This window comes from Urocitellus parryii, chromosome 3 (genome assembly GCF_045843805.1).
Source record: "Urocitellus parryii isolate mUroPar1 chromosome 3, mUroPar1.hap1, whole genome shotgun sequence".
Taxonomy (NCBI): domain Eukaryota; kingdom Metazoa; phylum Chordata; class Mammalia; order Rodentia; family Sciuridae; genus Urocitellus; species Urocitellus parryii.
This window is the reverse complement of record NC_135533.1, coordinates 122034837-122060845: the sequence shown is the minus strand read 5'-3', so window position 1 is coordinate 122060845 and position 26009 is coordinate 122034837. Positions and strand designations below refer to the sequence as shown.

Genomic DNA, 26009 nt, shown 5'->3' with positions numbered 1-26009 from the left:
AAAAAAAAAAAAAGCTAGTTTCCTCTGGGTAACACAGTTCTAAGACTCTGAAGCCTTTATAATTTTGACCAGAGGCCTATATATTTCCTAATCTAAGCATGTTCTCCACTCTTCAAAGACAGAAGCAAAGCACCCAACACCCTGTTTCTTTTTAATGTGAATCAGCACTTTAAAAAGCAGTGAGGAGGGGCTGGGAATGTGGCTCAAGCGGTAGTGCGCTTGCCTGGCATGTGTGCATCCCGGGTTCGATCCTCAGCACCACATACAAAACAAAGATGTTGTGTACGCTGATAACTAAAAAATAAATATTAAAATTCTCTCTCTCTCCCCCCCCCTCATTCTCTCTTTAAAAAAAAAAGTCTTTATTAAAAAAAAAAAAAAAAGCAGTGAGGAGACACAGATGTGTTAAGAGGGGGCTAACATGGAGGTGCGAGATGGCACACATATAATTCCTGTGCAGGTGTGACCAGATTCTCATAGCTACAGCCTAGCCAGGGAGGCACAGGCAAGCAATCAGCTCTGGTTCCTGCTGGCTTCTCTCCTGGGCACATTTCACATGCTCTTCCAGCCAGTATGACATGGGTTACTTCACAGGAATCCAGGTCTTGAAAGTGTTCTCTTCTAACTCCTCACAGACATCAATCCTTCCTTTCCACCCCTTTCCAGCTCCTGGGGTCTGATTCTAGCCACTGACACCCCACTTGCTGTATTTCCATGAAATAGCACTTTTTTTTTTTTTTTTTTTTTTGGTACAGGGTATATTGTATTCAGGGGCACTCGACCACTGGGCCACATACCCAGCCCTATTTTGTATTTGATTTAGAGACAGGGCCTCACGGAGTTACTTGGTGCCTTGCAGTTGCTGAGGTTGGCTTTGAACTCACGATCTCCTGCCTCTGCCTCCTGAACTAATGAGATTACAGGCGTGTGCCACTGTGCCTGGCTGAAAATACCCCAATTCTTTTTTTTTTTTTTTTAAAGAGAGAGTGAGAGAGGGGAGAGAGAGAGAGAGAAAGAGAGAATTTTTTTTTAATATTTATTTATTTTTTTTAGTTCTCGGCGGACACAACATTTTTGTTGGTATGTGGTGCTGAGGATCGAACCCGGGCCGCACGCATGCCAGGCGAGCGCGCTACCGCTGAGCCACATCTCCAGCCCCAATACCCCAATTCTTGATGAAACTATGTGATCACAACATCTCAAACACTATTAGATTTCTCTATAAGCTGAGGGTTCCTAAAATATGGCTGTATCACTTCATTCAACAATGCCATTTCTGTGAGTTTATGCCAAGGAGCTGGATGTATAGGAAATAACCTTTTAACATACAGATGCTCATCACAAGTATATTTTTAAAAGGAGGGGGGGAAGCCATTTAAAAAGCTAAATATCCAAAACAGGACCAGTTACAGAAACATAAATGCTCTAAACTAAGCCCACACATAATTCATGCCCTTAATTATAACACCAATTGTTAGCTTACAAACCAGTAGATATACAACTGTTTCTTCAGAACAAGCCTTCTTTTGTGTGAAGGTTATTACTTGGGTCACCTACATTTGAGAAAGAGATTGACTACATTACAAGACTAAAAGCCTTACTTTTTTGTAAAGAATGATAACCACCATGGTAAGTAGATTAATGGCCCCATATGTCCTAATCCCCCAAATTTGTGTCTGCTACAGGAGGAAAGGGACTTTGCAGATATAGTTAAGGATCTGCAGGTAAGGATTACTCAGGTGGGCCGAATGTAATCACAAGGGTCCAGGGAGAGGGAACTAGAGAGAAACCGGAGATGGGACAATGCTGACTTTGAAGATTCAGGTAGCTAAGGCAGCCTCTGGAAACTGTAACAGGCAAGGAAACAGAATAGCTCCCAGAGCCTCCAGGTCTCCCAGCCTCTAGAATGATATAAGACAACAAGTTCATACTGCTTCAGTCGGTGAGCAGGAGTGAGTGATACTCTGTTATGTCAGCGACAGGAAACAGCCCCATTCTACCGTCGACTTTATCTCTACAACATCTGGATTCACCTTTAATCAAGAACACAGAAAAACTACCCGAGGCCTTGCTAGAGAGCTTTCAGGCTGAGGCCCAGATCTTTATCAAAACAAAGGCCGAGTGAAGCCTGCTCGTGGAGTGGTGGGGCTGGAAAGCTGCTAGCTCAGCTCGACCTTCTCTCGAACCCTTTCTCTAAACTGCGCATGTCCCTTTTTATCCAGTCACAGGACAAAACCTGGAAAACGGGGGACCGTCACAAGACAGCAAGTGCGATATTCGCTCGGCACCACTGACACTGTCATTCAGTTTTCACGGTGAGCCTTAGAAGAGGACCGTCGGTATGTTAAAAGGTTACTTCCTATACATCCACATTGCACAGAAGGGGCGAGGCGTCCTCTGACAGCCCTCGGCCGGTGGGAACCAGCTCACCCAACCGCTCGGAGCAGCCAGGGCTCTGCGGAAACTGGAGGCGACCTTGGGGCTTTGTACAAAGGCTGGACGGCCTCCGCCTGCGTCGGCGGTGAGCACAGCACCAAGCGCGCGTCGGAGCGGGGACGGCTGGCGGCAGGAAGAGCACTCCAGGGCCGGGACGCGGCTGGGCGCTGGCGCGCTGCACCCGTAAACCCAGGCGAACGCCGCTCCGCCCGAACCCGGGAAGGCGCGGGCCGCAAGCGCCTCGGGGGCTTTCCACCCGCGAAGCTGCCGCGCTGGTCCGGCGCCCGCCTGGGGCCCGCGGCCTCCCCAGCCACGCCCCCGCCCGCTCAGCCGCCGCTCCCGCGGGCGCCCCGGGAGCAGGACCCTGGCCCTCACCGGCTGGCCTCGCCGTCCGCGCCCGGCTCCGCGCGCCGCAGCCCGCTGTTCCTCAGAACCATCGCAGCGCTCGCGGAACTCCTCAGCCTCCGGGACGAATTTGGCGCGTTCCCACCGGCTCTCGCGAGATACAGGAAGCACAGGCCGTCCAATCAGACGCCTCGCCAGAAGGGCGGCGCTCCAATCGGCGACCGTTCCGTAGGAGCCGAGGCTCGCGCGTGCGCAGGCGCGCTGCCTTGGGGAAGGGATCCGGAGGCGGGCGGCTGACGTCCGCGCAGAGGCCCCGCCCTGCTCCGCCCTGAGGGGCTCCAATCCGCAACGGCGCCGGAGGGGACCGTGCACTGCCAGGGACCGCGGAAAAGTGTGCGGAGTTGCGCTCTGCGCACGGCAGTGTGGGTGCCGGGCCGCGCTGCGGGTCGCTGTGAGTCGGGAAATGTCAGGCTGTCCCCGCCCCGCCTCCTCGACCCCGGGTCCCGGGTCCAGCGCCCGACTGCCCTGAGGTCGGGTCGGCGCCCGGGGCTGCGCGCAGCGGGGACGGTGATGGCGCCTGCGGCGTCCAGGCTGCGGTCTGAGGCCGCGCTCGGGTCGCTCCCTCGGCGCGCGCTCACCCAGTACCTGCTGCTGCTGCGGCTCTACCCGGTGCTCACCAAGGCGGTCAGCAGGTGGGCGTGCTGCAGGAGGGGTTGTCGGAGAGGGGAGAGAGGGGCTGAAGGGCAAGAGAGGCAGCAGAGGGGAGGAGAAGGGGGCGCAGGGGAAAGGAAGTTGGCGGAAGGGAGGGCCACCCCGCAGCACAGAGCTGCGCTGACCACTCTGCAGCCCGTGGGCTCCCAGGGCAAAAGCCGCAGGCGTCAAGGTGACCCCACTGCCCTGTTTGAGCAGAAGCAAGGGGCGGCCTGCAGGTTGGGTCCTGAGCGAGGTCGTCGCCCCTCCAGGTGTAGACCAGAGCCTTCTGGAGGGACCTCCCCATCAAAAGACTGTTGCCAGCACGACAGAGCTGGCGAGCTCTGCCCTTTGAGTATTCAAGTTTTTATGAGTCATTCCTTTTTTCTTGGGTTTACTAATTTTGTAGGGTTGTTCTCTTTGTTTTACTAATTCAGCCATTCATAAATGCATGGCGTGCTTCGTGTGTGCTGGGCAAACAGTTGCGTTCAAAACAGCTGCAGAGGTTCCCCCTCTCCCGGAACTAAGAAGAACTAGAGAAACAGCAGATAAATTCGTGACCTAGAACGGTCAGGGAAGTTTTTCCTGCAGAAGTAACATTGAACGGGCTGCATAGACATGAAGCAATAGCTCTGGGGGCAGAGGGCACCACCAGGAGGAAGGTACTGGGGGTGGTGCAGGTGCAGGTTGCAGTGGGAAGGTAGATAGGTGAGAAAAGAGGGGAGCCTGAGGGCTGCGCAGCAGATCAGTGGTAGAGCACCTCTGGTTCTTTGCCCAGTACTGGGGTAGGGGTGTCTGTAAGTCCACACTAAGAATTTTGGATTTGTGCGTGTGTGTCTGGTACCAGGGATTGAACCTAGAGGCATTCTGCCAGTGACTTGCACCTCCTCCCTTTTTTTTTTTTTTTTTTTTTTTTTAGAGAGAGAGTGAGAGAGGAGAGAGAGAGAGAGAATTTTTTAATATTTATTTTTTAGTTCTCGGCGGACACAACATCTTTGTTGGTATGTGGTGCTGAGGATCGAACCCGGGCCGCACGCATGCCAGGCGAGCGCGCTACCGCTTGAGCCACATCCCCAGCCCCACCTCCTCCCTTTTAAAATATAAAATTTTGAGATACCATTTTGTTAAGTTGCCTAGATTAGCCTTGAATTTGTGATTCTCCTGCCTCAGCCTCCCCAGTGCTAGGATTACAGGTGTGTACCACTGTGCCCAGCTAAAATTTTGGATTTTGTAGCTTTCAGGAAGCAGCTATGAACTCTAGCCTCAGAAGGTGTGACTAGGCCTTTTTCTACCTTCTTTATTGAAATTTTTATTGCAGTGATGTAGATTTGCACATACTTGTAAGAAACAACACAAATATCTCTAGTACCCTTTGGAAACTTTCCCCCTGCATCTCTGGGATTGAACACAGAGGCACTTAACCACTGAGCTATATCCCAGTCCTTTTATTTTGTATTTTGAGACAGTCTTGCCAAGTTGCCGAGGCTGGCCTTGAATGTGGGATCCTCTTGTCTCAGCCTCCTGAGGTGCTGGGATTACAGTTGTGCACCACTGTACCCAGATGGAAATGTTTTCAAAACCATAATACAGTATCACATCCAGAATGTTGGCATACTCTTGACCCACAAATGATCAGATATTCTGTTTTTCTTGTGTTCGTCTATGTGTGTTGAGTTCTTGAAGTTTTACCACGTGTGTGGGATTATATAGTATGTATTTTGACACCACAGTCAAAATACAGAGCAGTGTCACCTTCCTGACTCCCAGGATGGTGGTATTGTGTACATGGTATACATATCTACCCGGATATTGGCCTTGGTGTGTCCAGTGCTGGAGCTCATGGATCACATGTGTGGAGCAAGGCCGAGCTGCCTCCACACTCTGACCTGGGGCTCTGGCAGCTGCCTGATGAGGATCCACTGTCTGTCCGCAGTGTGGTCCAGCAGCCTTCCAGCTCTGAGAAGGAAAGGCGTGTCTCTGTGGGAGTGCTCTTGTTTTCTCATTCCTATCTGTCCACAGTGGTGCTCTGTTGGCACTTGGCAATGTCCTGGCCCAGATGATTGAGAAGAAGAGGAAAAAAGAAGACTCTCAAAATCTGGACGTCAGTGGGCCTCTCAGATATGCAGTTTATGGGTGAGGGCCACAGCGGGGCCGGCTGACCCAGTCAGCCAAGCACAGCAGAGGCGGGTTACAGCACCATGGTGGTAGAATTGCCTGATGCTGGCAGCCATCGGGGCAAAGAGTTGGAAATCTGTGTGGCTTGTGCACTGTGTATATGCACGTTAGTTTTTTGTTCTTTTCTGGTGTTGGGGATCTGACCAGAGTCTCACATATGCTAGACCGTGCTCTGCCACTGAACTCCAGCTCTAGCCCCAAACAGTTTTTATAGAACTTTTGTTGAGAAACAGTTTTTATGGAACTTTTGCTGTGTTTCCCAAGCTCGCCTGTGGCTTAATCCTCTTGCCTCATCCCCCTGAGTAGCTGAGATTGCAGGCACATGCTGCTGCTGAGGTGTAGTTCTTAATTTGAATTGCATTTTGAGGGGGACCGATATCTTGACCTCTCTGAGATGGACCCATAGGTACATGACTTACCTCAACCTAGAGTCAGATTTCAGTAATCCAAAGATGCTGCCAGCAACCTAGTTGAGCTCACAAAGAGGAAACAGCTCAGAGGGAATGAGTCAGTTTCTGTTGTTTTTACAGCTCCACCAGAAAACAAATGTTGTGTCTTGAAGAATGCCCAGGTTGTGAACCACTTTCTGAATCACAGAGACACAAAGATTCAGGACTTTTTTTTTTAACATTTATTTTTCAGTTTTCAGTGGACACAACATCTTCATTTTATTTTTGTGTGGTACTGAGGATCAAACCCAGCGCCCTGAGCATGCCAGGCGAGCGTGTTACTACTTGAGCCACATCCCTACCCCCTTTTGTTTTGTTTTGTTTGCGGGGGTCAGGGGGGATTGAGACAGGGTCTTACTGGCTCCAAATTTTTAGTTCAGATGATCTCTTGGCCTCATCCTCCAGAGTATCTGGGACTACGGGTACCTGTCACTGTGCCCAGCTAGGAGTTTTAACAGCTTAGTCTACCCTGAGCTTTTGGACCAACATCAGTTTTATAGATGAATTATTTTGAAGTCTTTTCCAGTCTGTGGGCATACCAACCTGAATGTATGTGACCTTGACTGAATGCTTTCCAACAGAAGCATCTTTTTTGTGTGCGTGGTGCTGGGAGGAACCTACAGACTTATGCACATGAGACTAGCACTCTCCTAGCCTGTAGAGTAACTTTTTTTTTTTAATTATTTTTTAATTTTAAGTGGACACAATATATTTTATTTTTATGTGGTGCTGAGGATCGAACCCAGTGCCTCACGCATGCCAGGCGAGCACACTACCGCTTGAGCCACATCCGCAGCCCAAGAGTAACTTTTTAAAAATCTGTAATTCAGGGCTGGGGATGTGGCTCAAGCGGTAGCACGCTCACCTGGCATGTGTGCAGCCTGGGTTCGATCCTCAGCACCACATACAAAGATGTTGCGTCTGCCAAAAACTAAAAAATAAATATTAAAAAAAAATCTGTAATTCACAGTCTTTTTATACTTGCAAGCACACTAGCATGAGTCATTTTCCTCTGAGGCTCAAATGGATTCCCCTAGACAGCAGTGCACAAGAAGAACAGCTGGGAGGTAGCGTCCCAGGTACTTCAGTGTGCTCTCTGAGCAGCCCTGCTGTAGACCATGTGACACCCTGCAGTTGTGGGGCATAGGACCTGGGATGGATCTGGGGTGAGGCCCTGCCTTCCTGGCCGTGGGAAGTTCCGCCTGCTCACGCTGCCTTGGACCTCAGGTTCTTTATCACAGGCCCGCTGAGCCACTACTTCTACCTGCTCATGGACCACTGGATCCCTCCCGGGGCGCCCTGGGCAGGCATCAGGAGGCTCCTCTTGGACCGCCTGGTCTTTGCGCCTGCCTTCCTGCTGCTGTTCTTCCTCGTCATGAACCTGCTGGAGGTGGGTGTCTCCCCAGCACCTGCCAGGGCTCACTTGAGCACAGGAACCAGACATCCCTGGGTAGCTCATGGGCCGTGGGCTTCTTACCGGGCTCAACCTGGAAGTGTGCACTTTCCTCTGTGAGTGTAGGAAGCAGGCCACAGTAGGGCTGGCACTGCTGCTGGTCCCCAGTGAGCTCCCAGGCACACTGGCTCTCCACATCAGCTGTCATAGGCACCTCATGACTCCTGTGCGTGCACTGCTGCTTGGACCTGCTGTCAGGGCTCATCATGGGTGCTGACAGAAGCTGTCATTCTACTGTACCGCAGGATGTTTTCCAAATGTGTTGGCAACTGTATTTCAGTATGATTGGTTCCTTTCTGGTCCTGTGTATTTTTTTTTTTTTTTGGTAGTTGTAGATGGACAGGATGCCTTTATTTTATTTATTTTTGTATATGGTGCTAAGGATTTAACCCAGTGCCTCATATGTGCTAGGCAGGTGCTCTGCCACTGATCCCCAGCCCCTTATATATTTTATTATTTTCTTAATATTTATTTTCTTCAATTTATTGGGGCTGTGTGTGTGTGTGTGTGTGTGTGAGAGAGAGAGAGAGAGAGAGAGAGAGAGAGAGAGAGAGAGAGGGAGATTGGGAATTAAACCTAGGGCCTCATGCATATTAGACAAACTCCCTACCACTGAGCTACATCCCCAGCCCTTTCCTAAAATTTTATTTTGAGACAGGGTCTCACTAACTTACCAGGCTGGCCTCCAGTTTACAGTCTTCCACCTCAGCCTCCTGAGTGCTGCGGTCACCAGTGTGTGACAAACTCCTGACAAGGTTTTCTTGGGGATGCCTCAACTCTGATGGTTATTTTGGAAAGAATTTACAGTGTAGCCTTAAGTAGAAGTTCTGGTGCTGGGACCATGGAGTGAACCACTGTCAGACAAAGTCCAAGGGGCTGTGAGGGTGAGATGGGCCCCCGCTGTGTGTGTGCAGCCTGTCACCCTGTCAGGACTGAGGATGTCCAGCTGGTTGGCTGGCTGGCTGTATCTGTGTCCACACACAAACAGAACAGAGCCACTCAGTATGGTTTTAAAAGATCATTGCCAAGCCGGACATTGTAGTGCCCATCCGTAATCCCAGCTGCTTGGGAAGCTAAGGCAAGAGGAGCGCACGTCTGAGGCCAGTCTGGGCAATTCAGCAAGATGTTTTCCCAAAATGAAAAATAAAATTTAAAAAGGGTGGGGATGTATCTCAGTGGGAATTGCCCCTGGATTGAATCCTCAGTATCAGAACTTGGTCAACCAATAAGTAAGGAGGGGGCAGCAGCATGGTGGTAGAGCACCTGCTTGGTCTGCATGAGGCCTGGGGTCCCACCAATAGTGCTGGGTGGGATACAGTCATTGCCATTCAGGTGCCCAGGCTGTGGCTCCCTGGATGGCTAGCTGCTCACCTCTGCCTCTGCCCTCCTTGCAGGGGAAGGATGCTGAGACCTTAGCCACCAAGATGAGGAGTGGCTTCTGGCCTGCCCTGAGGATGAACTGGCGAGTATGGACACCCCTGCAGTTTGTCAACATCAACTATGTTCCCCTGCAGGTGAGGGGCACCTGCCACAAGCGCTTTCCAAGCCATGCTTTCTCTCCAGCCACATTTCGCCCCTATTCCAGGTTCCTTGGCCATCCTTGGGTGGTATCTGCCAGATGTTGTGTTTGGCCTCAGAGCTTTGAAGCCACAGGGGGCCTCCCAAGGGGTCCTTGTGCCCCATCCACTGTCAGTTCGGCAGGAGGCATTTGGTTAAGCATCCAGCCTAGGAGGCACTCACAGGCTGGGCTCCACCCCGGCTGTTGGGGGAGAGAGGTCCAGCTCAGAACCCCCTTGGGAAAGAGCTCCAAAGGATGAGGGGAGAGGGAGGCAGGCCCGCACACCTGCCACACACAGAGTACCTGCACCTGGCATACACACAGATATCTGCACCTGACACACACACACACACACACACACACATGCACAGAGATACCTGTACCTGACATATATACACACACACACAGATACCTGCACCTGCCACACACACATAGATACCTGTACCTGACATATATACACATAGAGAATACCTGCACCTGGCACACGCGCGCGCACACGCACACACACAGAGAACCTGGACCTGGCATACACACACACAGAGAACCTGCACCTGGCATATACACAGAGTACCTGCACCTGCCACACACACGCACACACAGATACCTGTACCTGACACACACAGATACTTGCACCTGACACACACACACAGAGAGTACCTGCACCTGGCACGCGCACACATACATACTCGGAGTACCTGCGTCTGGCGCTCGCGCGCGCGCGCGCACACACACACACACACACACACACACACAGTACCTACACCTGCCACGCACACATACCACACTATACTATGGCACCACACCTGTCTTGTATATCACACAGATGTTGATGTTTACAAACTGCAGTACCTCCACACACCCACACACATCTGCATGCAGCACATGTGTGCACACCCACATGCATGGACATGAAAACACTCCAAGAGTTAAAAGGAAAGTGGAGAGGGGCTGGGGTTGTGGCTCAGCGGTAGAGCACTCACCTAGCACATGCGAGGCCCTGAGTTTGATCCTTAGCTCCACATAAAAATAAATAAATAGAGATATTGTGTCCAACCAAAAAATATATATATATATTAACTAAAAAAAAATAAATATTAAAAAAAAAAAGGAAAGTGGGGAGCTGGTGCACATCCATAGTTCAGCCACTCAGGAGGCTGAGGCAGGAGGATCGCAAGTGTGATATCATCCTGAACAACCTAGTGAGACCCTGTCTCAAAATAAAAAAGGGCTGGGGCTGCGGCTCAGTGGTAGAGTGCTTGCCTAGCATATGCAAGGCCCGGGGTCAGTCCCTGGTACCACAAAGAACAAAACCAAACAACCCTATACCAAGGGCAGGAAGTGACATGGCAGGGCTGTTAGACAGAGCAGGGGTTTCCTGGAAATCAGGAAAGCAGCAACTGAGCATTGTTCAGCTTTGACAGTGAGCCTTATCAGTGACCTTCCCAAGAGCAACTCCAGGACTGGATGGGGGCCAAAACCAGACTGTTTCAAATTGAAGAGTGACTAGGAAGTGTAGAGGAAACCAGAAAGTTCTCAAGAAGCTTGTAAAGGGGTGGGGGAAGCAGGGGGCTGGCTGTAGAGGGGTTGAGCCTTGGAGATGTGCCCACATTTGGTGCAGCTGTGGCTGCTTTGGGGTGGGCGGACATATGTGCAGAGGGTTCCCTGGAGGCGGAGGGGATGGGGTCCTCACGTAGGTGCTTAGGCAGGGCTCTTCCTCCGGCGACAGTGGGAGCAGGACTCCGTCTGAGCAGAGGCAGTGGGCTGGGCATTTGGGAGAGTGAAGGAGGGAGTTGGGCACTGTCAAGACTGGGCAAGTGAGCTGCCTAGAGAAGGGGACTCTTGGCAGAGGCTGAATATCCCCCTGGCCTGGGCCTGGGCCAGCCCCTGGGGAGGCGTGAAGGCCAGGGTCAGAGGCTTTCTGGGAAGTGCAGCAAGAGGGAACTGTGCTGTGGCTTGGGGTCCTCAGGCACTCTGGGGAGGCAGGCTGAGAAGGGAGAGGGCAAGCCTCCAAGGCAGGAAGAGGACAGACAGCAGCGCTCCTATAGTCAGGCCAGTGCTGGGAGGCTGTGGCAGTCTTCACACTAGGTGGTTGCAGGAGGGTGCTTGGGGGAAGGAAGCTGTTGAGCCAGCACAGACGGTACCAACCGAGTGCCCTACAGTTCAGTCCAGGGCTGTGGTGATGAGCCTGGTAGCGGCACCTGACCAAGGCTATTTCAGGGGGGGTCTAGGAGTAGGAACAGGACAGAGGGAGGTGAGAGCAGAGACAGGCCGCAGCACGGGGCAGTACTGGGTGAGTAGCTAAGCTGGTGTTCGGATGCCTGTCACTGCCTGTTTGCCATAGCTGTGACATTGTCCTCTCCTCTGCCGGCCCCAGTGCAGGACCTGACAGACGACCACCTGGCCGGCAGTGGTCAGGTGACCTCTGTCCACTGAGTGGCTGGTGCTAGGTGTTGTCACGGCCTGACTGTTTTCTTTGCAGTTCCGGGTGCTCTTTGCCAACCTGGCGGCTCTGGTATGGTACGTCTATCTGGCCTCTCTGGGGTAGTGACGCTGGCCTGGGGAGGACATCAGGTGCATCTGGACAGGGGAGAGCAGAGCCCAGCCAGGACGTCTTCTGACTTTAAATCATGTGATTTGAGATGCCTCAGAATTGTGATTGGAGAAACAGAAGTCTCTAAATGAAAGAGTGCTGTGTCTCAGAGGTGGCCTCATTGCCTGGACCAAGAGATTGCAATAAACAGAGATGATCAGCTGCTTCTTTGGTGTGGTTTCTCAGAGGACAGGTCACTGGGGTTTCCCTTTGTGCTGTGGCACGTGCACAACACATAGCTTGCTGTCAAAGCACACAACTCAGTGGCCCAAAATGTGGCCAGTATTATGTGGCCACTGCTGACCCTTCCAGGACTCTTGGGAAGGTTCCCAAGGTGAAGCTCTACCCTATGAACACCAGCCCTGTCCCTGGGCCCCCGCCATCCCACTGTTAGTTTGAGTGAGGGTGCCTCCTGCAGCAGCATCACAGGGCACTTGGCTTCATGACTGGCTCAGTCGCCTCCATAATATCTGCCATGGTCTGAATGTGTCCCCTCAGAATTCAAGTGGAAGCTTAACCCTGCTGGGGGGCTGTTAAGAGTGGGGTTTAGGGAGTGGTCAAGCCCCTTGTGAGTGCATTAAGCCCTTACGAAAGAGGCTTAGGAGAGTGGGTGCCCCTTTGCCCTCCTGTGCCTACTGCCATATGGGACAGTGCTGCAGAGTGCTCAGCACAACTAGGACAGGTAAAAGGGCAGCAGGCAGTCAAGGCAGTGGCCCTCCAGAAGGCTTCTCTAAATGTACAGCTACTCCGTGAATTAACCTGTAGGAACATTCCAAAATTCCCAGCTACTCCTTTGTCTCAGAGCATCAGAAAAAGGAAAAGAGGGACAGACCTGAGTGAAGCCTACAAGGGAAAGCCTCAAAGGGCACAGTTAGAAGGTCATGGGCCAAACCAATAGCTTCGGCACTTTTCCAATGCCTGATTAACAGTAGTCCTAAGTGGACATTATATCCTGCTGGCTGCTGGCACTCACACCTTTGTGGTGTGGCTACCTGTTGTTGTCCTCTGCTGCAGGGGCTGTAACCCCACTGGCCGTTACAGCAACAGAGGCAAAGAATGTGGTTGCCTGTCCAACTGGTTTCAGTGGCACCATCTTGGAAGCAAAGAGTTATGATTGGTAACTCTACCCTGGGCTTCCCAGCCTCCAGAACTATGAGAAATACTCTATCAAATACCCAGCCTGTGGTATTTCATTATCAAGGCTCATCCATGTTAATAGCATTTTAAGAATGTCCTTCCTTTTTAAGGCTGAATGATCATTTCAGTGTGTGTGGATATCATGTCCTGTTTTTTTGTTTGTTTGTTTTTTAAAAGAGAAAGAGAGAGAGAGAGAGAGAGAATTTTAATATCCATTTTTTAGTTTTCGGTGGACACAACGTCTTTGTTAATATGTGGTGCTGAGGATCGAACCCGGGCCGCATGCATGCCAGGAGAGCACGATACCACTTGAGCCACATCCCCAGCCCCTGTCCTGTTTGCTTTTGTTAGTGGACATTCAGATTGTCTTCAGCTGTTGGCTGCTGTGCTCCTGCTATTAACACCGGAGAACCGTATATGCTCTTGTGCCTGTTTACCCTCAATTTCAAAGAACTGTTCTTTTGGTTCAAAATACATCAGGGTGGGGTGGGGCAGTTGCTGAAGGAAGTTTAGAGTATTTGCAAGAGTAACAGGTGCTCCTGCAATTGATAAAGACCTTGATGATCACACTTCTTCCTGTCTTGGCAGAGTCTACATTCAGTTCTAGAGTTTGGCTGGGAGGAGTGGCACTCGCCTGTGAACCCAGCTCTCTGGAAAGCTGAGAGAGGAAGACAGGAGGACCACTTGAGCCCATGAGTTTGGGGCCAGGCTGGGCAACATAGCAGCAAGACCCCCTCCCCACCTCTCAAAAAAAAAAAAAAAAAGTCCAGTTCCCAATTTTAGGTGCAAGCCATGGCACCAACATTTGCTGAGGGAGTTACTATGCTGGAGCTCATGCTGATCCTACGAAAATCCCATAAAGTAGACATCACCCTTTGTTTCCATTTCACAAATGGGGAAACTGAGGCAAGACCCGCTAATAGGTGAATCCTGGATTCAGATGCAGGATTCTCTGCCACCACTTTCACATATGGGTTCTCAGGATGTCAGGGTGAAGCCAGGAAAAAAGAAAAAATTTGGGGTAGTATTTTTTTAAAATAATGCAAATTCATACTCTTGGGTTTCTGGCTTATCACGGCCTGCTTTCACTCGGTTCATTTCACACACGTTTACCCAGAGCTGCCAGGCACACAGGAAAGCAGGGAGCGAGGCTGTTAGTGTCCCCACGTGGACATTTACCAGGGATAAGGAAAATATGTAAAGGTGGTCACACGGACTGGACACGGTTTAAAGAGAAAGAGAAGAAGCACTTTTATTATCCTCAGTTCTGGGTACCTTGACAAATATTTTAGTTGTATATTTGGACAAAATGAACCCATACAAAGGTCCATGAAGCTGCACTGTTCTGCCAGGGCAAAGCCCCGGGACTCATGCTGCTCGCCCTCCGCCTGCAGCGAGGTGGGCGCCGGCCTGCACCCACAGGTGCAGCGCCTTCCCAGGCTGAGGGTCGCTCGGCGGTCTCTAGAGCAACTGCCGCCAGCAGGGCCGTGTCGGACGGCGGGGGCGTGAAAGGACCTGCGCCGCTCGCGTCTGGAACCCGCGGAGTCGGACCGCGCAAGGGCCGCGGCCACCTCCCTTGCACACGCCCGGGTCCGCTCTCCCCCACCGCCGCGGTTGCCGCGCCCTCCCAGCGGCCCCCGCGGCCGGGGCGGGGCTTCCGTCAGCAGAGCAGGAGCGCGCGGAAGCGTGTCCCTCGCGGCGCGCCGTGGGCGGCGCGGACGGCGGCATGGCGTTCCGGCAGGCGTTGCAGCTGGCTGCCTGCGGGCTGGCCGGGGGCTCGGCTGCCGTGCTCTTCTCGGCCGTGGCGGTGGGCAAGCCACGCACCGGCGGGGACTCGGAGCCGCGGGCGGCGGAGGCGCCGGCCTGGGCGGGGGGCGCGCGGCCGTGCCGGGGCGTCTGGGACCCCAACTGGGACAGGTGCGCGGGGCCGGCGGGCGGCGGGCTTCCTTCCCCTCGCCCCCGGCGCGCAGCGGCGTGTGGGCGCCCGACAGGTGGACGTCGGCCCGGTCTGTGCCCGGGGCGGCGGTGCCGGTGCCCGTGCCCGGGGTGCCGGGTCCGTGTCTGGGGCGGCTGTGCCCGAGGTGCCAGGGTCCGTGCCCGCGTGCGGGGTCCGTGCCCGAGATGCCGGGACGGCCGTGCCCGGGGTCTGTGTGCCATAGCAGCTGTGTCTGGAGTGACAGCGTCCTGTGTTAGGATGGCTATGACTAGTGGTCCTGAGGGTCCGAGTGTGAGGATGACCGTGCTGGTGCCTGAGGGCTAGTGAGCAAGGAGGGTCCATTTGCTAGGAGGAGGCCAGTGTAGACCAGGCGCTTCTTGGATGTTGTCAGTGCTGTGGCCATCATCTACTTGTCGTTATTGAGCCTTTGAAATGCTCCTGTGATTACACAAGGATTTTTAGTTTTATTTAATGTCAATATAAATTTAAAACCCAAAGCAGTGCAGTTTTTCAATATTTGGTTGAAATAACAGTACTTTTAGTATATTGGATTAAATAAAGTGTATTACTCAATTTCACTTGTTTCTCTTCACCTTTTTTAAAGCCTTTATTTATTTATTTATGTGTGGTGCTGAGGATCAAACCCAGTGCCTCAGACATGATAGGCAAGCGCTCTACCACTGAGCCACAACCCCAGCCTCTCTTTATTCTTTTTTTTTCCTTTTTTTTCTCTCTCTTTATTCTTTTAATGCTGCTACTGGACAACTTAAAATTACATATGCTGCTGGGTTCTATTTCTACTGGAGAGACTGCTTTAGAGGCAGGGATTGGTTATTGTGGGATTTACCCAGTTCCAGTTAAACCTCCTAGGTACCTGCAGCTGTTATCTCTACACTGACACTTAGAAATTGGGCACAGAGGTAATATCATATCCCTAGTTGTATCAGGAATTTCATAGTTATTTTTTTAACCTTTAATTTTATTTATTTATTTATTGGTACTGGGGAATGAACCCAGGGGTGCTTTACCACTGATCTACAACCCCAGTCCATTTATTTATTTACTTATTTAAAAATTTGTTTTCTAAGTATTTATTTTTTAGTTGTAGTTTGACACAATACCTTCATTCCATTCATCTCTTTTTGTGTGGTGCTGAGGATCGAACCCAGGGCCCTGTATGTACTAGGTGAGCGCTCTACACTGAGCCACATCCCAGCCCCTATTTTTTATTTTTTATTTTGAGATAAGGCCTCACTAAATTGCTGAGGCTGGCCTTGAACTTGTGATACTCCTGTCTCAGCCTCCAAAGTTGCAGGGATTCCAGACATGTGCCCCTGTGCCTGGCTAATCTTTAATTAAAACACAAACTTATTTTGGAATATTTTACATAATAGAAAAGTTGCAAATAGAATCCTTTTATATCCCACATCTAATTTCCTGTTCTTAACGTTTTAACACTAAATATGGTAGATTTATCACAATTAATAAGTCTATCCTGATCATTAATAATGGAAGTCTGTGCTTTGTTGAGATAACCTTAGTTTTGCTTTCTGTTCCCAGGTCCCACATGGCAGTTGGTTCTTGGTGTCCATGTGCTCCTGTTAACTTTGTAGCTTCTCAGACTTCCTTTCATGATGGTGGGGAGGTTTCGTGGTGGTCCCTCAGTTGGCATTTGTCTGATGTTTCTCTTGTGGTTAGACTGTAGTCATTCTCTTTTTTATTTTTTGTTTGCTTTGGGTATTGGGGATTTAACCCAGGGTCACTTAACCACTGAGCCACATCCACCACCCTTTTTATTTTGAGACAAGGTCTCTCTGAGTTGCTTAGGCCCTTGCTAATTTGCTGAGGCCAGTCTTGAAGTTGTGATCCTCCTGCCTCAGCTCCTGAGCTGCTGGGATCATAGGCGTAAGCCACCGTGCCTGACTCATACGCTTTAAAAAATCAGAAGAGTGTTCTGAATTTTTCAGGACTTTTAAAGGAAAACATTCACTCTGAGGTCAAAGAACTTGTTTGAAATTAACCTAAAGTTGAGTCCAGCCTTATTTGATTGCAGCAAGGCTCCCTGTTTGCTTGCCATGCTAGATTTCTGGGTGGGGAGATGGGGAAGTCATTGAGCTTGGGGATGGAAGGGCTGGTGGCAGGCAGGGATGCGCAGCACCGTGAAGGTAATATATAGGGGGCTTGTCTCTTATGCCCCCACCCCCATACCAGGATATCCCAGAGCTTTGCATGGATAAGTCTCAGGCTCCCCAGTGCCTTCTAACATACCTGTGCTTGGTGTGTAACCAGCACCCCAAGTTAACCCTGCCCAAATGATCCTTGAGTCATGAGGGTCAGTGGCCCTCCAGACCTTCCTCTCCCATCACAGACTCTACCAGGTAGATTCTGGCCAAGTTCCCTGCCCCCCACATTTAACCTTTAATACTTTTAGTTCCATGACCCCTACCCTGCCCAAGTGCCAGTTGACAGCCACTACCCCACTTAAATCAGATAAACTATGCTTAGATGCAATTATAATTTAATTTAAATCACAGTTGACCTGTGGATACCAAAATCTATGGAAATTCAAATCCCTATGTAAAATGGTGTAGTGTTTGATACAGATGTGCTTTAAATCATACCTAGGTTACTTACAACACCCAATACAGCATGGACCTCATGTAAGTAGTTGTCATGCTATATTGCTTAGGAAACGGTGATAAGAAAAAGAGCCTGCACGTGTCCAGTACAGGAGCATCGTCTTCCAAACGTGCCCTTCTGGTGCTGACCGCGGATACCGAAGACTCAGGGGCCACCTGTACTTTGAATTTAAACAGCCCACAGCTAGTGGCCTCAGTCATACAGTGCAGTCCTAGCCTGCAGGTCCCCCCCCCCCCCCCCCTGCACCGCACATGGCTCCCCTTTCTAACACTGGCCCTGAGTCGTCCTGTAAATGGCCTGCTCATCCTCACTGGGTCACACCTTGCAGGAAGGCTTTGCCAGGCACAGAACAGGCCTGGCTACAGCAGTGAGGTGGACGGGGTGTGCAGGCGTTACCCCCGGCTGCCTTGGCTTCTCTGGAGAAGTCACTGTCTTGGCAGAGTTCTCACAGGGGTCTGTAACAGAGGCCACAGCACATGCTGTTGTATCTTTTTTTTTTTTTTAATATTTATTTTTTAGTTCTAGTCGGACACAATACCTTTCTTTTTATTTATTTATTTATATGTGGTGCCGAGGATCAAACCCAAGGTCTCACACTTGCTAGGCCAGCACTCTACCACTGAGCCACAACCCCAGCCCAGCCATCATATCTTTATTTATTTATTTATTGGTTGTTCAAAACATTACAAAGCTCTTGACATATCATATTTCATATATTAGATTCAAGTGGGTTATGAACTCCCATTTTTACCCCAAATACAGATTGCAGAATCACATCGGTTACACATCCACATTTTTACATAATGCCATATTAGTAACTGTTGTATTCTGCTACCTTTCCTATCCTCTACTATCTCCCCTCCCCTCCCCTCCCATCTTCTCTCTCTACCCCATCTACTGTAATTCATTTCTCTCCTTGTTTTTTTTTTTCCCATTCCCCTCACAACCTCTCCATCATATCTTTAATACTAGGCGAGAGCCACTCTCTCTGGTCAACCTGCGGAAGAGGAACGTGGAATCTGGAGAGGAGGAGCAGGCGTCCAGGCTGGACCACTACAGGGCGAAGGCCACAAGGCACATCTTCCTCATCAGGCATTCCCAGTACCACATGGACGGCTGCCTGGAAAAGGACCGCACTTTGACCCCACTAGGTATGTGCCTAGGTCTTTTGCCCAGCTGATCTCCATGGTCAGCCTTGAGGGTATTGGGGCATGGGTCCCCTTGAACCTTCAGGGACCACTAGCCCAGACTTTGACATCATCATTACCTGTGATTTTCAGCTGAACTTGGACAGGAGACAGGCTTCTTAACGTGCCTGTGCCAGAACATACAGGGCTGAGGTTGGCTCAGTGTCACGGCGCTTGCCCAACATGGGGGAGTCCCTGGTTCCATCCCCAGCACTGAAGGAAACACTCAAGCAAATGCCGTGGTGTCTAATGCATGAGGTCAGGCCCAGTTCCCAGTCCAGCAAGGCTTATGCTCTTGTTGCTCTAGAAGTGGCGCCTCTTGCACTCTGTGCCAGGCTCACGGCCCAGCCTGCAGACATCTGCCCAGCACCTGCAGGCTGTTCACAGCATCTTAGTGGCTTGCTGGGCAGCAGTGTCTCGTGCCTGCAGGTGCACCTGTGGAGAAATCCTGGAAATGGAGATGCAAGGGGTGTGGGGAGAGTCTAGACTCGACATTTGTAGAGGAAGGGTCTCTCTGTGTTGCCCAGGCTGACCCTGAATGCCTGGGCTCCAGCGATCCTCCCACTTCAGCTTCTCCAGTAGCTGGCCCTGCAGACACTGTTCTTGTGCCTGGCTGAGCTTAGCCTGAACAGTTCCTCTGTTTGGATGGGGTCTTCCCATCTGTGCTCATATGGAAAAATTTGATAGTGAAAGGGTTTTCTGGCCTGCTCTCCTGCTCTCGTGCAGACTGCTCCTTCCCTGAAACACTGTACAGACAGGAAGGGAAGCGCCAAGCGCAGAGGTCTCTGCATCTGACAGAGACTGACTTCCTGGCGATTTCCAGCCAGATGCTAAAATAAATTTAAAAGAAAGCACCTATATTTGGAGCCGCTTGGTGCTCAGTGATACTGAATTCTCAGTGTGTATGTATTGGCCACCAGGGTGTCACACGGCTGGTGGCCATCATGGTGCTCTACGCTGTGTGGACTTGGTTGAGGCAGAGTAAATCCTGCCTGGACTCCAACAGTGGGGCACATCTGCTCCTTACTGCTAATAGACTGAGGTGTATTTTTCTGCAAGGGGTTGAGGACAATTGAATTGATGATCTTTTTGGCATTGCTCATTGAGGCCCTAACCCCTGCTAGGCCCAGGACCGTGGGGGGCATGTGATCCTATGTGGGTGTCACTGGCTAAAAGAGGGATCAAGGTATGTGTGGTTCTGGGGTATTTGCTAACCCCTGCTAGGCCCAGGACCGTGGGGGGCATGTGATCCTATGTGGGTGTCACTGGCTAAAAGAGGGATCAAGGTATGTGTGGTTCTGGGGTATTTGCCTTCAAGGTCGGGAACAGGCTGAACTCACGGGGCTCCGACTTGCCAGCCTGGGGTTGAAGTTTAGTAAAATCATCCATTCCTCCATGACCCGTGCAGTGGAGACCACAGACATCATCAGCAAGCACCTGCCAGGTAAGTGTGGGCCAGGGGCCTCTGCACAGGAGCAGTGCAGCCTGGGGTGTATGCTGCCCACAGGGGAGGGCCCAGGGTGGCTCCTGGAGTGGACAACACTGTGCTCCTCCTCAGGTGTCTCCAGAGTCAGCACAGACCTGCTGCGGGAAGGTGCACCTATCGAGCCCGACCCTCCTGTGTCTCACTGGAAGCCAGAGGCTGTGGTAAAGACACTGCCCCATGGGTCACTGGGGCAAGGGCTGGGCGTACCTTCTGATGGCCACCTCGCCTTGCTTCCCCCTGATGGTCCTCACTTTGCCCCCAGCAGTATTACGAAGATGGTGCCCGGATCGAGGCTGCTTTCCGGAACTACATCCACAGGGCAGATGCCAAGCAAGAGGAGGACAGCTATGAAATCTTCATATGCCATGCCAATGTTATACGCTACATTGTCTGCAGGTAGGCACTGCCTGGCCCACAGGGCTGGAGGGTGTAGACCTAGAGAAAAGCCCAGACCACAACCCGTCCCTTCCCTTTGCCGCCTGCCATCTCTGTGGGTGTGTGGCTGCCCCTCTGTCTCCTCTGGGAGCTTCCGGGCCTTGTCACACAGCTGGAGAGTCCTGGTCAGCTCTCTGGTGGAAAACGTCTGTGAGGTGGGGTTTCTCTGATTGTTTTGGCAGAACAGCACAGGTGGACGGGGCCCTGGTGTCCCGAGGGTCTTCTGGGTGGACAGGTAGAGCTGCCGTGGTCAGGGTACTGTATGCTGGGCTTCCAACCCTTTGGTGATGGAGAGATACCTGGGACTGTGCAAAAACCCTGTTTCCCCTCAAGCGGGTGCCAGCGACCCTGGCAACAGTCACCAAGACCAGCTCGGAGGGGATTCTGCTTCCTGCACTCTTTGTTCCTCCCTGAACACCTTCTGAGGGCTGCGCCTCTTCCTTGGGTGTGTTGAATTTGTTTCTTCTCTCTCTTGCCTTTGAGGGGCTGGAGATAGAGCCCCGGGGCCTTGAACACCTAGGCCACCAGGCCATTTCCCAACACTGTGACTGCCCGTGCTGGTGTCTGCTCTCTGGGTCGTGAACTGTGACTGTGCTGGTCACAAGTGCGACTTGTTTGCTGCTCAGGCTGCTCTGCGGGGTCACCTGTGTTTTGGACCTTCCCTACACTCTGGTACCATGGAATGTTCTGGGCTTGTATGTTTGGGATTTTTTCCCCCCTGATTCTGGGGATTGAACCCAGGGACACTCTACCACTGAACTACATCACCAGGCCTTGTTATTTTTTTGACAGGGTCTTGCTAAGTTACAAAGGGTCTCACTAAATTGCTGAAACTGGCCTCAAACTTGGAATCCTCCTGCCTCAGCCTCCTGAGTCACTGGGATTATAGGTGTGCGCCACTGCACCTGGCATGACTCATGTATTGTATTGGTCTTAGCTCTGGAATCAGCCTGTTTTCCATGAATGCCAGGGCAGCGTCTATGTGCTCCTTGATGGGAAGGCTCTTGCACTTCAAATATGTAAAAGGACTGACCAAATTTCAGTAGAGTGCAGACTTTGAGAAGCAGTGGAAGCTCCACCCGTGGACCCACTAGAAAACATTCAGCAGGGCTTTCGTCACCAAGGACTGCCTCTCCTCTGCACCCAGAGTCTGGTCAGTGGTACTGTCTGGAGTGAGGCGGTCTCTCTTTCTGTCTGTGGTGACCCATCTGCTTAGGCATCCCATATGTGGTCCAGCTAGAAGCCCAAGGATGGTGGGGGATCCCCAGAGTCAGAGAGTGCCCCCTCCCCAATGCACAAAGCTGTCGGGGAGTTGGGATCCTCCCCTGGCTCATGGTGGCAGGAAGGGATGCGGCTGGTGGCGGGGTGTTGTGCTCAACCTGCAGCAAGAACAAGGTTCCCGGGATGGCCCATCCCCTGTCTGCTGGACCTGTGTCGTGCACTTCCTGCCTGTGATCAGGCCATTCTGGTACTGTGTGTGCTTCTGTTGACACCACATTATCTTGTGAACCCTGACAGTTATGGGAGGTGACCCTGATGCCAGGATGCACCAGAAGCCCCGTGAATGGAGTTCCCCAGGGCAGTCAGGGCGGCCACACAGTCACACGGTTTCCACTGTGCTGTCTGTAGGAGCACGCCCTGCAAACTATGAGGGGTGATTTTAAAAAGCAGCATGGAGCCACAGTGGTGCACGCCTGAAATCTCAGGAGGTTGGAGCTGGAGGATCAAAAGTTCAAGGCCAGTCAGCAACTTAGACCCTTTTTTTTTTTTTCTTAATGTTTTTATTAGTTGTTGATTGTCCTTTATTTATTTACTTACATGTAGTGCTAAGGATTGAATCCAGTGCCTCACACATGCTAGGCAAGTGCTGTACCACTGAGCTCCAGCCCCAGCTAGACCCTTATAGCTCAGTGGTGAGGCATCTTGGGTTTCAATCCCCCGTATTAAAAAAAGGAAAAACAAACAAACAAACAAACAAAAAAAACATTCACCAAACCCGCAGCAGAAAAATGTCACCATGTCCACTGGGTTTGAGGATCAGATTGGCTTCTGAAGCATGAAGGACATTTGGTGACTCAAAGAAGATGTGATACTGAGCTTCTTAGCAAGTGTTTATTGTTCTTAATAAGCACTTTTAAGGGCATGAAAATGCTATAGGGTTGTGGATTGCACCTCCATCCCCTGGCACAAAACATTGAATTTTATGAGAAATGGATCTAGTGTACTTTGTCCTCTCACTTGTTACATTGTAAAGAAGAAATAAAATTGCATGCCCTGCAAGGAACTTGTTTGTGCTGATCACACAGCTTGAGTCTGGTGGAGCCCTGGTGGATCCAGGGGCCCTTTCCTCTGAGCACCCTCGAGGGACCAGCTCTCCCTCCAAGGGACCAGCTGAAGTGTCTGCTCTGCTCTGGTGCTCCAGGGTCTGGGCCTTGCCTGTCCCTCAGGGCACTGTGGCCCCCTCTGCATGAGCTTCCTCTGGCATGTTCTTTCTTCCCGCAGAGCGCTGCAGTTCCCTCCAGAAGGCTGGCTCCGTCTCTCCCTCAACAATGGCAGCATCACCCACCTCGTGATCCGACCGGATGGCCGAGTAGCACTCAGGACCCTTGGGGACACGGGGTTCATGCCCCCCAACAAGATCACCCGGTCTTGAGGGCCCCTCTGGGACTCCACCCTTCTCTGCGTGCAGCCTGGTTCAGCCTTCCCTCTTGTTCCTTGTCCAGGTTGCAGTGCAGCTTTGAGGAAGATGTTGTGGGAACGTCTCAGATGCTGGGGACACTTGTGTCTGGCCCACTGAAAGGGAGACCTTCAGGCCAAACAGCCTGACTTCCTTCCTTTGGCCTGCCAGGACAGCCCCGTGGGTGTGGGATGAGGACCTTCTCAGGCAAGAGGACAGCCTGTGCTGGGCTTTGAACAAGCCCTGCTTGCCATCCTTCTGGACCACCATGGCAGGCCTGCATGGGTGGCCAAAGCAGCAAGTGACTCTGGGCTCCGCCCAAGCTGGTGCAGCAGGACAAGCTTTCTAAACAACTCATTTCATTCACATGTTCTTATTCTGAAAAGCCTTTGTCACTTCAGTGTTCGTCAATTAAAACCTATTCCTCATTTGGGTTCTTGCTTTGAAAACCAATTTCTCACCAGAGTGAGAGATCCTGACGCTGTAGGATCTAAAGGCACAGGGACTGGCAAGCCGCACAGTGGATTTGGGTGAGAGAGGAAGTGAGTCTGGAGTGCCATGTCCAGGGGTTGGCCACACCAGGCAGGGACTGCGGGCTTGTGATGGCCAGGCAGGGAAGATACCCAGGGCTGACATCTCTATCCTAGTCTGCTCCTGGCCACAGTTCATCTTCTGGGCTTGTGGGTTAACATTTGGACATGATATGCCTACCCCAAATATCTGTTAATTCAACAAAAGCAGTCCAGTTTCTACGAAGTGCTCATGAACACTTTCAGTAATCAATACAATGAATTGGGATATTTGATCCATTTCTCTGGCCTCTTTGGAAATAACTACATAATAAATTTTTAAAAATACAAATCGTGATTTTTTTTAAAGAAAACGGGAAACCTGTGCCAGGACACAGCAGTGGCAAGAAATCCCTTTCGCTGGGCGCTTGTCTGTCCTCAGCCTGGGTACCTCAGCGTCCTGCCACCCCAAGGCAGGGCCGTGCTAGGCGGCCCGCCTGTGCGGAACTTGGCGCAGGACCTGTGTGTCGCCCGGTCGCAGGGCTGCGGGGAAGCCTCTGCTTTTGTACACACCCTGCTCGGATGCCTAGTCCATTCCGAGGCGCAGTCTCCTCCCTGGACCTCGGAGATGGCAAATGGGAACCAGACACAGTTCAGGGTGGTGGCAGGGCAGGGTCTCCTCCACACCAGCCATACCTCGCCGCAACTCGCCCGCTTCGGCTCTGCCCTGGCCCTTCACCTCCACTCTGCTCCTCACTTCTGGGTCGCGTAGAGTCCATTTCATATGCCGCAAGCAAGGACCTGGGATTCTGAGTAGCCTGGAGCAGAGGAGCTGGAATGAGACCTTGGTAGAAAAACTTAGAAGGACGTAAGTCACCGGATGACCAGAAGAGCTAGCAATCTGCAGATGCTCCTGCAAGAAATCCCCAGAATGAAAACTGCTGACCTTACATTTGAAGTCAAAGTTGTGAAACGGCTTCCGGTTTTGTCTGGAAAGTTACACCCCTTTCTAGGAGCTCGCAGCGATTGTGCCCTGTATGAAGCTTCGTTGTTGTTCGCTTTTTTCCCTTTGGTATCAGTGGTTGAACTCAGGATTAACCACTGAGCACGTACCCAGACATTTTTTGTAGTTTATTTAGAGACAGGGCCTCGCTAAGTTGCTGAGAGCAGCTGTGACCTCGCAGTCCTGAGCCGCGGCCATCACAGGCGGGAGCCACCGTATAAATTCCCAGCAGACTTTCTTCTCCACAGTTCCTTGTGTTTGCTGTTCGGAGTGGTCTTCCCTGCTCGCCTTCTTAGTGGTAAGGACCAGGCCTCAGTCCTGGCGGTGGGGATGGCTGCTGGCTTCGCTTAGCAGGGTAACTCCTGAAGGCTGGATATGGAGAAGGCAGAGGGGCAGGGCACCAGAGTCTCTACAGCATCCACACCCACGGAGGGACCTCACCATTTGGATGGCTTCATTCCAGGGTCTCTAGGACACTGACGTGGGAACCAGCTATTTGTTCCTCTCATGCTGGGGACAGAAGCCATGCCCCTGGCTCAGGATGGACAGAGATTTCTTAAACAGTGGGAACAGCAGTCCCTCTATCTGAAACAAAACTTGCACGACCTGATGGAACTGGACTGAGATGGCAACTGGTACCCCAGGACTGCTCAAGTGGATGCTTTAAGTGACGCCCACACTAGGCCCTGATCAGTCCTTGTCCAAGAAAGCTGTGAATGTTTCTGGAGAGACCTATCATCATTCAAAAGGATCTGGCTATGGTCCCTGCCAGCGCAGAGGGCACTTGTTTTAGTGGCACCTGAGCTTGCTTTTCCCCTGAAAAGAGGAGTGGGGACTTGTTCTGGATTCCACCCACCCACCTCTTTGTGGGGAATATCTTACATCATCATCTTCAAACTGAAGACTTCCCGGAGCCATCCTTCAACTGTGCAAGAACTAAAAACAACATGGAAGCTGTTAGGCTGGAAAGTCTGGTACCTGGTAACTCCCAGCGGAACTCCTGTTGGTTTGAGACTGCCCAGTACATGTGGCTTCCTACCTAGCTCTGAGTTCAGCACTGCACTGGAGATGGGTGACAAGCTGGAGCCACACAGCCTCCTGGAGATGGGTGTAGCTTGCCAAGATGCCAATCAACCTGTTTGCTGCAAGTCCCGTCTTTGATGTGCTCCCTTCAATAAAAGACCAGAGCCATTTTTCAGTTGTTTAGTTCCAGTGCCTATGTGGACTGGAGGACCTATTAGGCTCTCTGTCTCCTTTAAACCTTTTTTTCTGGCTCTCTTATTCTTTACTAATCATTCTCTGG

General features: G+C 51.5%; 3 protein-coding genes across 6 annotated transcripts in view; 2 read left to right on the top strand and 1 right to left on the bottom strand.

The window, feature by feature from the left end:
• Nucleotides 1–2897, bottom strand: part of Pole (DNA polymerase epsilon, catalytic subunit) — a 48078-nt gene extending 45181 nt beyond the window's left edge. The window contains exon 1 of the mRNA XM_026409683.2: nucleotides 2812–2897. Coding sequence (XP_026265468.2) covers nucleotides 2812–2873 — 62 coding nt within the window. The 5' untranslated portion in view covers nucleotides 2874–2897. The remainder of the gene's footprint in view (nucleotides 1–2811) is intronic.
• Nucleotides 2898–3238: 341 nt separating this feature from the next.
• Nucleotides 3239–11861, top strand: Pxmp2 (peroxisomal membrane protein 2). Of its 2 annotated transcripts, XM_026409689.1 has the most exons (5): nucleotides 3239–3473; nucleotides 5491–5604; nucleotides 7323–7485; nucleotides 8943–9062; nucleotides 11586–11861. In XM_026409689.1, exons 1-5 carry the CDS (start codon nucleotides 3352–3354, stop codon nucleotides 11649–11651), a joined length of 585 nt encoding a protein of 194 aa, XP_026265474.1. In that variant the 5' UTR covers nucleotides 3239–3351; the 3' UTR covers nucleotides 11652–11861. The 2 variants fall into 2 exon arrangements, with proteins under 2 accessions (XP_026265474.1, XP_026265475.1); XM_026409690.1 differs by lacking the exon at nucleotides 5491–5604.
• A 2681-nt stretch (nucleotides 11862–14542) lies between these two features.
• Pgam5 (PGAM family member 5, mitochondrial serine/threonine protein phosphatase) lies at nucleotides 14543–25896 on the top strand. Of its 3 annotated transcripts, none has more exons than XM_077796045.1 (6): nucleotides 14543–14750; nucleotides 18382–18560; nucleotides 19915–20040; nucleotides 20155–20243; nucleotides 20345–20478; nucleotides 23020–25896. In XM_077796045.1, exons 1-6 carry the CDS (start codon nucleotides 14560–14562, stop codon nucleotides 23168–23170), a joined length of 870 nt encoding a protein of 289 aa, XP_077652171.1. In that variant the 5' UTR covers nucleotides 14543–14559; the 3' UTR covers nucleotides 23171–25896. The 3 variants fall into 3 exon arrangements, with proteins under 3 accessions (XP_077652171.1, XP_077652172.1, XP_077652173.1); XM_077796046.1 differs by having other exon boundaries at nucleotides 20348–20478; nucleotides 23020–25894; XM_077796047.1 differs by lacking the exon at nucleotides 23020–25896 and adding an exon at nucleotides 20851–20986.
• Nucleotides 25897–26009: the final 113 nt, after the last annotated feature.

What these genes read in the sequence shown, in the direction of transcription:
- Pgam5 (XM_077796045.1), top strand. Translation starts at nt 14,560, where the DNA reads ATGGCGTTCCGGCAGGCGTTGCAGCTGGCTGCCTGCGGGCTGGCCGGG. An exon ending in CATCAGCAAGCACCTGCCAG is followed by an intron (nt 20,041 to 20,154) that starts GTAAGTGTGGGC and finishes GCTCCTCCTCAG; the next exon opens with GTGTCTCCAGAGTCAGCACA. An exon ending in ATACGCTACATTGTCTGCAG is followed by an intron (nt 20,479 to 23,019) that starts GTAGGCACTGCC and finishes TTCTTCCCGCAG; the next exon opens with AGCGCTGCAGTTCCCTCCAG.
- Pxmp2 (XM_026409689.1), top strand. Translation starts at nt 3,352, where the DNA reads ATGGCGCCTGCGGCGTCCAGGCTGCGGTCTGAGGCCGCGCTCGGGTCG. An exon ending in CTCACCAAGGCGGTCAGCAG is followed by an intron (nt 3,474 to 5,490) that starts GTGGGCGTGCTG and finishes ATCTGTCCACAG; the next exon opens with TGGTGCTCTGTTGGCACTTG. An exon ending in CTCAGATATGCAGTTTATGG is followed by an intron (nt 5,605 to 7,322) that starts GTGAGGGCCACA and finishes CTTGGACCTCAG; the next exon opens with GTTCTTTATCACAGGCCCGC.